General features: G+C 45.0%; 3 protein-coding genes across 4 annotated transcripts; 1 reads left to right on the plus strand and 2 right to left on the minus strand.

Moving 5' to 3' along the window:
• Positions 1–49: 49 nt before the first annotated feature.
• LOC134193360 (replication protein A 14 kDa subunit-like) lies at positions 50–6156 on the plus strand. The gene is made up of 4 exons (XM_062662194.1): positions 50–180; positions 385–462; positions 527–623; positions 6018–6156. The coding sequence occupies exons 1-4, from the start codon at positions 85–87 to the stop codon at positions 6080–6082; spliced, it is 336 nt and encodes a 111-aa protein (XP_062518178.1). The 5' UTR covers positions 50–84; the 3' UTR covers positions 6083–6156.
• Positions 6157–8303, minus strand: LOC134193358 (marginal zone B- and B1-cell-specific protein-like). Its single transcript, XM_062662192.1, has 4 exons — positions 8097–8303; positions 7596–7711; positions 6373–6477; positions 6157–6310 (listed from the first exon to the last, which is right to left on the minus strand). Exons 1-4 carry the CDS (start codon positions 8277–8279, stop codon positions 6160–6162), a joined length of 555 nt encoding a protein of 184 aa, XP_062518176.1. The 5' UTR covers positions 8280–8303; the 3' UTR covers positions 6157–6159.
• Positions 8304–8579: 276 nt separating this feature from the next.
• On the minus strand, positions 8580–10084 carry LOC134193039 (chromaffin granule amine transporter-like). Of its 2 annotated transcripts, XM_062661821.1 has the most exons (2): positions 9922–10034; positions 8580–9856 (listed from the first exon to the last, which is right to left on the minus strand). In XM_062661821.1, exon 2 carries the CDS (start codon positions 9690–9692, stop codon positions 8613–8615), a length of 1080 nt encoding a protein of 359 aa, XP_062517805.1. In that variant the 5' UTR covers positions 9693–9856; positions 9922–10034; the 3' UTR covers positions 8580–8612. The 2 variants fall into 2 exon arrangements, with proteins under 2 accessions (XP_062517805.1, XP_062517804.1); XM_062661820.1 differs by having other exon boundaries at positions 8580–10084.
• Between the last annotated feature and the right edge of the window lie 360 nt (positions 10085–10444).

Below are 10444 nucleotides of genomic sequence, written 5' to 3' on the forward strand. Positions count from 1 at the left end.
TTCACGTGATCGTGGTCACGAGATTATTGAAATCAATCTTTCGCGCGAACTCGTAGCAACCTGTTCACGTACTGTAGGCGTGAAATGGACGGTCTTCGAGGACCGATACCGCGAATAAACGGCTCAATGATTCAAATGAATGGAGGAAACGTCTGTTGTCTGGTAGGGAAAATTCAGAAGGTGAGCGCTTGGAACGTGTGTACATGTACAGTATTCCCGGGCAATGCCGCTATCCCAAAGCCCGGATAATCTTGTTCAGTCAATATTGTCAGATGCATTGTAGCATCGCACATACCAGACACAGACACTGACTGGCTAATACGCAATTTTAATTTAATAATTTCATTTGTTTGAGGTAACCTAACGCATTAAAACATTCTGTAGGCGTCTCCAAACAGAGAGCTGCTAACTGTCGTCACGAGTGACAACCAAATCGTCAACGTCAGTTGCGGATACGGCACGGTCTGCATTCTGTACACCGTTTCTCTGTACACGAATGACATACATTTATAACTAAAACTTTTAGTTCGAAGTGTCTCAAGGCTACGTCGAGTTGATTGTACTCGTCAACGCGGACGCACGTCTCACAGCTCATTCTACCACAAGCTACGGAGAAGACTTTGGTCAGTAATTGATATCAATAAAATAATGAGTAAAGTCTAATATATGTTGCGATGTTGTTGAATGTAAACCGTGCATGAACACCAAAGTGGAAAGACATTTTTTTGTATTAAATACTGTATTGTCGCTCTCTCTGGTTCGGCTCCTCTAATGTGTGACTGGCCATTTTGCTCATGCACCTGACATTCAAATTTATGTGACAGCTACATCACCTTTGTTTTACATGGGCTTTGAGTACAGTACAGCTTCTATTATCCGGAACCCAAAATTATGATAATTACTTAGTGAAGGTGTGGTGACTTCGTTGATGCTCAATCATACATAAAGGCTCAATCATACATAACAACCAAGTAAGGCCAGGCAAACTTGATTCACAGTTTATCACCATCGCCTGCATCATATTATGGGCAAACGAAATAAGTTTCATTATTCATTACACTGTCTACGGATCACCTACTTGTATTCACTGTGGGAGCTCAACGGAACTGGCGCTGCCCAAGAGCTCTGAAATATTTTATCCTCATTCTCGTAATTGTGCTTGTTTTGACAGAGTCAACAAGCACTTGTTGAAACATCAAAAATTTAATAAAACGGATTTTATCAATACTACATAGTACGTGTTAAATTTGATAGCGAACTACAGTGTTCTGCCCAGGATTTTCGAAGTGGTGGTCAGGTATCCATTGCATTAAGGGGCGTGATTTATTTAAGATAGAGAGAGAAGTAGAGCAAACAATCAGACAATCATGGATTGTCGCAAAACAGACAAGAAAGCGCCAAACTAAATGTATTGCAATGTTGATGGTCCATTATCTGAATGAGCAGACTAAGAAAACTGCAACTTCTGTCAACAGTTGGGACTATGTTGCCCAGTCTCACATTTATACTATGACATGGTTATACGTCTAGCATCCTTGCACCAGCTGCAGGTTTCGAACAGCAAAAAATCTTAGAAGACGTCTTTGACTGGCTCTGTTACATGGCGCCTAGGATATATTGCCTAGCTCATCGCTGACATGCAGACTGCCGTGTTGGATCTCACACCACCCTAGTGCCCTGAGCGATAGATCGTATTATATACATATAGATCATATTCTATCATAGCAGGGTGGGTCTGCTGCCATGTCACTGTGTGAAGTGCTTACCTGTCAACAAACTGTTCACCTTCCAATGGTCGTTAGCTTGGAGCAAGTAAAACACTAGCTAAAATATATGGTGGTAGTTAAAACATGTGGAGTGATGGTCGGTGTTTGTTGAGTAATGGTCGGGCCTAACCACCTCCGACTACCGTGGGCAGAATTCTGGAACCATTCAGAGCTCTAGTGCCAGTCGATGGTAATATGTTTAGATAGTTTACTGTAACTGCAAACATATTATTATCATTTAACAATGAATAATGACCACCCGCGCACATGTCCTTGTAAAAAGGCTGGACGATAAACTGTGAATCAAGTTTGCCTGGCCTAATGAACAAATGTTTTAATATGCAGCAATATCTGTTTGCGGTAAGTATAGCGAATTGAAGTTTCTTCGTTGAAATAAAAGTTCTATTTGTGTTCTGTTCTTGTCTTGTTTATATAGAGTCTTTGTTGCTATGCTTGTATGTTACGTCTTGTGTTGCCCCTGCGAGGCAACTGCAACTGTAATTGTTATTATTAAGAAATGTATCATTATTATGTGTCGCTATGCCCCTCCATAATGGGCAAGTGGGGTCTTTACCTCCATCTAGGCGCCCACCAACCCGGCAGGTGAGCCCAGCGGGGTACATGTTTCTGTGTAGTCCACACAGCGATCAATGACTAGCCAATTCGATGTAAATTGCAGGTGCCACTATGCCCCTCCATAATGGGCAAGTGGGGTCTTTACCCCCATCTGGGCGCCCACCAACCCGGTAGGTGAGCCCAGCAGGGTACATGTTTCTGTGTAGTCCACACGGCAATCAATGACTGACTAGCCAATTCGATATAGATTGCAGGCATTACGGTGACCACGAACTCGATACAGCACGCCTAGTGGATATAATGACCACCAGGAAAGCACTGAATGTCATTGTCAACGGACCGTTCGCCAGACCACAGAAACTCCCCAACGACTGAAACGAGTAACAGTCTCATGGATAAAGCTAGAGAAAACATGAGAAAGAAAGACAGACAAGTTTCATAATTTACTGTCGTCGCTGGGGTTTGAACCTCTAAACCATGGAGTGGTAGCCATTGTCGCTAACCACTAAGCCACGGCGGTGACTTATTATTATTATTTATTATTATTGTGTCGCTGTGCCCCTCCATAATGGGCAAGTGGGGTCTTTACCCCCATCTGGGCGCCTACCAACGTGGCAGGTGAGACCAGCGGGGTACATGTTTCCGTGTAGTCCATACGGCAATCAATGACTAGCCAATTCGATATAGATTGCAGGCATTATTATTATTATGTGTGTGTGTCGTGCTCAACCAGATCAGTCTGGTTTGTAAAGTCTATTACAAGTACCGGAAGCAAACCCTGCTTCAGAAATACTTAGACCATCACAGCTGTCTAGAAAGAAGACATGACTTTACGAAGGATCCGAGTAGATCCCAGAAGCACTGTTTTCTGTAAGTGCTGCAGGTTGTGATGACCTGGAATAATGTCCAGCCACCTTGCAATACCTGCGTGCACTGTGCCCAAAGCTCCCAAGACCATCGGAACCACCAGTGTTCAACAATGCCACATGTGGCTTATCTCCACTCGCAAGTCGCTGTACTTTGCCAACTTCTCAGCATGTTTCTTGCCAATGTTGCCATCAGCAGGACAGCTGATATCAATAAGAAGACAAGTGTTTGTCTTTCTATTTCTGAGACAGATGTCTGGACGATTGGCTTTGATCTTCCTGGCAGTGGGGATGGTGGTATCCCACATCATAGTAATGTCATCCGTCTCCACAAGCCTATCAGGATGATGCCGGTACCATCTGCTCTCCACTGGAACCCCAAAATGGCGACAAACATCCCAGTGAATGATGGATGCCACCTGATTGTGTCGATCAGTGTCGTCCGTCGGTGCCAAAGCACTACAGCCTGCCACAATGTGGTCGACTGTTTCCAGGCCTACACTGCACATGCGGCAAGTAGGACTGACATCACGATGTAGAATCTTGTGCTCATAGTACCGAGTCCGAAGAGCTTGGTCTTGAGCAGCAACAACCAGTCCCTCAGTTGCAGCAGGAAGATTCGCTGCCTTTAGCCATCCGTAGGTCTCTTTCATGTCCACAGGCGGTTGCTCAGTGAGACGACGATACTGCCCGTGCATAGGCTTCCCGCTCCAGGACCGCACACAAAGAGAACTGCAACACGTACGGTAATGTCTCGCATCTGTTTCAGGTGCTTGCTCGAAGCCTTCAACCGAGATGGATGCATTCCTGTGTAAGCTCTGCAACTTGTTGTCCGAAGCAAGACTCCTCCGCAGCTGTGCAGTAAACCAACAAGCCATGTGCTTGATCGAGTGTGAAGATTTTCCAGAGTCACACTCCCGTATCATCTGCATGAAAGGATCAGAACTGTCAGCAAGGTAACAGTTCAGCCTCACAATACAAGATTGATATGTCGACTCAATCTGTTGTAACCCCCTACCCCTATCACTGCAAGGAGCGTACAGTTGGTCAACGTCTGCAGCAGGATGGTGGACACCGTGCATAGAGAGAAGCTTTCTGGTTCGTCGATCGAGCTGCTGCAGGTCCGTGCACCCCCAATGAATGACGCCAAAACCGTAAGTGAGAACCGGTAGTGCAAACCCATTGATGGCTAGAATCTTGTTCCGACCATACAACTCAGTCCGGAGAACCACCTTCACTCTGCTATTATGTGTCGTTATGCCCCTCCATAATGGGCAAGTGGGGTCTTTACCCCCATCTGGGCGCCCACCAACCCGGCAGGTGAGCCCAGCAGGGTACATGTTTCTGTGTAGTCCATACGGCGATCAATGACTAGCCAATTCGATATAGATTGCAGGCATTACGGTGTTATTGTGTCATTATGCCCCTCCATAATGGGCAAGTGGGGTCTTTACCCCCATCTGGGCACCCACCACCCCGGCAGGTGAGCCCAGCGGGGTACATGTTTCCGTGTAGTCCATACGGCGATCAATGACTAGCCAATTCGATATAGATTGCAGGCATTACGGTGACCGTGTACTCGATACAGCACGCCTAGTGGATATCAACAACCACCAGGAAAGCACTGGACGTCATCGTCAACGGACCGTTCGCCAGACCACAGAAACTCCCCAACGACTGAAACGAGTCATAGTCTCATGGATAAAGCTAGAGAAACATGAGAAAGAAAGACAGACAAGTTTCACAATTTACTGTCGTCACTGGGGTTTGAACCCCCAAACCATGGAGTGGTAGCCATTGTCGCTAACCACATTATATTATTATTATTATTATTATTATTATTATTATTATATTAGTCCAGACCCTGAATTACGGATTTCAAATTGATCGGCCACTCAGAGCCATGGCTGCCATTTTTGTCCAATTCTTGTCCTATCAATTGGCCATGTAATCTTTTCATTTGGTCAGCCATTCGTCGATGACGGACCGTTATTTCATGCTCTGTTAGTCCAACATATTCCAACTGATGAGGCCTTCTCTCCTCTATCCAAGCAACCAACGATTTCTTTGTTTGGTGCAACTGTTGGTAACACCCTTTTTCTCATACAAGCAGGTTGTCAGCTCATGATTTCAATGACAGGAATGATTTCATACGAGGAAATGTGTGAAAATGAGTGCTTGTCAGGCAGACAGAATTTTGTTCAGATTTTCAAAAAGTGCGGATAATCGGTGTCCAGATAACTGAGGTTCAGGGGCTAGACAGAAAATAGTAATTGGTTTGGTCTAGCGTGCGCTAGTAGGTCTGACCTACTTAGCACACTAGTGGGTATAGCCCATTTAGTCTGGTGACGATTGGGTTGTGTAGTGAAAGCAAGTGCAGTGTTTTTCAATTAAATTAACAAACAAGTGTACAAAACCAAACCTTACACAAACATGTACAAACACATCGTAATACTTGTTGCATATAAAATACTTATTTAATCAGCTTTACCCTAACCGGAAGTTAGTTGCTGCCATTCAGCATCTGACCAGACCGGGCTGCCTATGCCTCGCCTATGGGTTGTACTGTACTAGTAGCAAACGAGGGACTACTGTTACAGTGTATGCATATCCCAACAAAATTATTACCGGAGACGTGAAACGCTAGGGTCTAGTAGTGCAGGCCGGTCACGTGACACATGACCGACTTGCTCCTCCTACTACATAACACGGGACTATAACACGTGACTATACTAGCACGTGACTATAACACGTGACCAAATAAATAACAAACTTATTTATAAACTCTGTTGCTTACTGTCTCTTTCAGATTTGGCTTACTACAACGAGGCCGTTGTGATCGCTCAGCAACACTCGAGCCTGTTTGGATTATAAAAGTACTGCATGTTCAAGAGACTCACATCGAGAACATAGCTCTAGTCATAGAAATCAATATAATTACGAACACAAAGCTACAGTTCGTCTCGAAGATCCTTTCCACAGTGCGACGTCTCCTGCTGACACATAAACGGCATCATTTCGGCATGTTCATGTTCTTCAAAGAAGTTGTAAATCTCGTCTTCGCCAATCTCACCCATAATTTCGAAGCACATGCTCATAATTCTGTACCACAAGCGTATGAAGTGGTTGTGTGATTAAATGTGTGTGCTACGATGTGTCATCACCTTCCTGGCCACTTGCCACCGCCGTGCAACATACCGGCATGTTGTTCAGCTGGTAGGCCGGGTCCTGATATGTGGTTCTCGCCTTTTACTTCCTTGATTCCGTAGCTATACAAGAATGGTGTGTTATCACATCATTCGTTGCTCGGTTGATTTGCATTCCAGGCTAGTGTATGGTTGCATGGGATGTGATACGGTCTAGCCAGTTGGGCCAGTATTTGTTGAAATGGTTTTTTGTTTTTGTGTTGTGTTTGGCTTCTTTCTTATTGCAGTCTGTCTGTCTGTCTGTCTGTCTATTCTGTTTGTGTCTGTCTGTCAAAATCCATTCTGTCTGTTTGCATGTCTGTCTGTCCATTTGTCTGTCCATTAGTCTGTTCATCCGTCTATCTGCGTCTGTCTGTTTGTTTGTCATAATCCATAAGTTCTGTCTGTCTGTCTTTGCATCAAAATTCATTCTGTCTGTTTACTTGTCTTTGTCTGTCTGCCTGTTCATTCATTTGTCTGTTCATCCGTCTGTCTGTTTGTCTTTCTGTCAAAACCCATTCTGTCTGTTTGCATGTCTGTCAATAATTCTCTGCCTGTCTGTCCATTTGTCTGCCCATCTGTCTGTTTGTTTGTCTGTCAAAATCCATTCTGTCTGTCTGTCTTTGCATCAAAATTCATTCTGTCTGTGACTGTTGGTCAAAATCTATTCTGTCTGTTTGCACATCTGTCAATAATAATTATTCTCTGTCCATCTGTCTGTCAGTTTGTTTGTCTGTCAAAATCCATTCTGTCTGTCTTTGCGTCAAAATGCATTCTGTCTGTGACTCTGTCTGTCAAAATCCTTTGTCTGTCAAAATCCTTGTCTGTTTGCCTGTCTGTCTGCCTGTTCATTCATTTGTCTGTGTTCATCTGTCTGTCTGTTTGTTTTTTTGTCAAAATCCATTCTCTCTGTTTGCATGTCTGTCAATAATTCTTTGTCTGTCTGTCTGTCCATCCGTCTGTCTGTTTGTTTGTCTGTCAAAATCCATTCTGTCTGTCTGTCTGTCTTTGCGTCAAAATCCTTTCTGTCTGTTTGCCTGTCTGTCTGCATGTTCATTCCTTTGTCTGTTCATCCCGCTGTCTGTTTTGTTTTTCTGTCAAAATCCATTCTGACTGTCTGTCATGTGTGAAACACTTTGTGCAATGCCTAGTCCCCCCCCCCCCCCCGTCTGTTTCTGCACGTTTCTCAACAGCAGTCCTACCCGTCCCACATATCCTTAGCATTGCAGATTCCCTCGAGCACATCCAGATACTCCGACTCCGACAATCGTTTCGGCTTCTTCTGTTTGTCCTTGACCGTCTGCAAACCGCTCACAACCTACTCACACAACAAACAAACAAAACTCATACAACATAGTCAGTCTTGAACACGTGGTCGAGCACGTGAATAGCCGGGTGTTATATATAATTCACGCAGCACGTGGTCAAGCACGTGAATATCCGGGCGTTTTGGCGTACACGTGTACGTACAGCAAAGTACCTACTAGCCAAATCTAGCTACATTAATTAATAGCCCTAACAACAAATCAATCGCTAAACTGCTACATGTTAAATTTGGCCTACAATTGCAATACGAATTGCAATTGTCTGTACACTCTAGATCTCTTTCTGCAAACATTGCCAACTGGATTGCCCGTGTTCTTTTGTATTGATCATTATTCATTCATTCAGTCATCCTAAACGGTTGACTAAATTCCATTTACCTGGTAGGCAACAGCCTGACAACCTTCGCATCTGTAGCGAGGTGGCATGATTACCGAATGGTCGTCTTCTTCGCTCATTTTAGGAGGCTTGAAGCTCATTCTTCCCTCTGGGAATCCCGTGTCTGGATTCACATCGGCCCTGGCGACCACGAAGAAAGCGAAAACCAACAAATGTCGATACATCCCTCAGGTAGCTAATACGGGACCTTTGGACATGTGGTAGGTACACGTGGTATTACCTCCTTTAGACACGTGGTACAGTACTAATCAGACATGTGGTTGCTTTTTAGTCACGTGATAATAATTTAACGTCCATGTTCTTCATAGCCATTTCACACACACACACACACACACACACACACACACACACACACACACACACACGACACACACACACACACCTAACAAGACATCCATGCTAGTTTGATAACAAAATATAAAATTTAACTATTAAATAAATTAAATAATTATTTTATAGATTAGATAAAGTTTGCATACATATACCACAGTATTCTTCTATGTTGCCATCTCATGTGATTGCAACTCAATACTTTCTGTTACATTTCCGTTACCCTCCGAATCTTCCTTGACCCTGAGAGACCTTAGACACCAAATCGAAGGCACGACCAATCCACACAGAGCGCTCACGCACCAAATAGCCGCACCAAACCCAAAAAACTGGTTGACCAGCGAACCAGCAATCGGACCAATAACGAAACTCAGACTGATCGCTATGTCAGCCAAACCATAAACGGCACCATACTCCGACGAATGTCTGATATCAACGAGCATACCCATCGTCGGGAATAACGTAGAGTCGGCCATACCAATGCCGACACCGAGAATCACCAAGGGTAAAATAATAAAATACAAATTTCCTCCATCTGGAAGAACGGTGAGAGGTAGGGTCAACGTTCCAAGAAATAGCAATGAAATCCCGAAGAGAGTCACGATCCATCTCGTGTTGAGTTTCGCACGACTGGCAATCAGAGTCACAATGATGTACGCCAACATTGACGACATAATGACTAATCCTATTTGCCATGCTTCTGGTGTTGGCTTGGTAAAGTGTGTTTCCATCCATGCGGGCAGGATCGGTTCCGATGACGAGATCGCAAGCTGCGAGACAAAGAGTGCCACCAGTGCTGTAACGATATATCGATCTCGAATTAATTTCAACATAGACGATGGCTCTGTCTCTCTCCGATTCGTCGACGTCGACCAACCCAATACTAAAAGTTGCAACAGCAAATCGATGAAACCCAGACACGATATGATCAGGAAAGGATATCTCCATCCTTTCTCGATTCCTCCGGGTACCGCGGAGAACGCTCCACCGAATGGATACCCAACTAGCAGTCCGAGTGCTAGCCCTCCCAGTACCTTTCCCATTACTGCCCCTCGTTCCTGTTGATCTGGATATCGATCGGCGACCATCGCCATCCCTGCTGTCGTAACACACGAGCAACCGACTCCTTCAACCGATCTCGCAACAAACAATGCAGCATACGTGTTCCACCGAGATCCACGCCCCATGTCCGGCGCAAACGCAAAAAACAGAGTCGATGACGTCAGAAGCACAAATCCGGTTACCATAGGAGCATTGAATCCAAACCGGTCGGTGTAAGGCCCGACCACAGTGTTGGAAATCAATTGAAAGAAAGACTTAGAACCGAGGAGAAAACCGATGCTGATGTCCGAGCCATTCTGGTGAAGAATCTCGGGAATTATGGGCACGACGCACGTAGTGAGTACGGCATCTAGGAGGAGAGCCATAAATACAATGAGTGGTACTAGAGAGCGATGGGAACGCGCGCGTTCTAACAGCGTTTTCTTGATTTCGACCGTGACGGACGAATCGTCGTTGATTTCGTCGTCGTCGTCGTCTCTCACGAGCGGCAAATTTGCCTCGTCTGTTCTGTCCATGCTATGAGATAATTGATGCTCACGTTTGACGGTCTAGCAATCTGCTCGCTCATCGGTTGCTACAGAGTTGTGACTGGTGTCCTCGGTTACCTGTGCACAGGACGCGATGAAACGATTCAGAGGCTCAGCCTCTCGCGCGCTACTAGTATGTACGACGTACCGGACAAGCCTACAGTAGCGCGAGAGAGTCGAAAGATATGCGCGCTCTATCCGGGACCTCGCTCTCACACCAGACAAAATCTACCGCGCGTTATGTGATGAGAATTCGCCTATGTACTCTTAATAGAGAGGTAAGTAATCATGAAGAGCGTTTGCAGCGGCTGATGTGACAGCGAGGCCCCAGATGGCGCGCGTTAGATATGGGAGACTGCATCTGTGCAATATACGGGACTTGGGTAAACAGTTTGACTGCTATATCCGGG

This window comes from Corticium candelabrum, chromosome 17, assembly GCF_963422355.1.
Source record: "Corticium candelabrum chromosome 17, ooCorCand1.1, whole genome shotgun sequence".
Classification (NCBI taxonomy): Eukaryota; Metazoa; Porifera; class Homoscleromorpha; order Homosclerophorida; family Plakinidae; genus Corticium; species Corticium candelabrum.

Excerpts from the sequence above, each read along its gene's own strand:
- LOC134193360 (XM_062662194.1), top strand. The coding sequence starts at position 85 with ATGGACGGTCTTCGAGGACCGATACCGCGAATAAACGGCTCAATGATT. Across the intron at positions 181-384 it reads TGGTAGGGAAAATTCAGAAG|GCGTCTCCAAACAGAGAGCT; the intron begins GTGAGCGCTTGG and ends AACATTCTGTAG. Across the intron at positions 624-6,017 it reads AAGCTACGGAGAAGACTTTG|ATTTGGCTTACTACAACGAG; the intron begins GTCAGTAATTGA and ends TGTCTCTTTCAG.
- LOC134193358 (XM_062662192.1), bottom strand. The coding sequence starts at position 8,279 with ATGTATCGACATTTGTTGGTTTTCGCTTTCTTCGTGGTCGCCAGGGCC. Across the intron at positions 6,478-7,595 it reads GCTAAGGATATGTGGGACGG|CTACGGAATCAAGGAAGTAA; the intron begins GTAGGACTGCTG and ends ATTCTTGTATAG. Across the intron at positions 6,311-6,372 it reads GGTGGCAAGTGGCCAGGAAG|AATTATGAGCATGTGCTTCG; the intron begins GTGATGACACAT and ends CTTGTGGTACAG.
- LOC134193039 (XM_062661820.1), bottom strand. The coding sequence starts at position 10,022 with ATGGACAGAACAGACGAGGCAAATTTGCCGCTCGTGAGAGACGACGAC.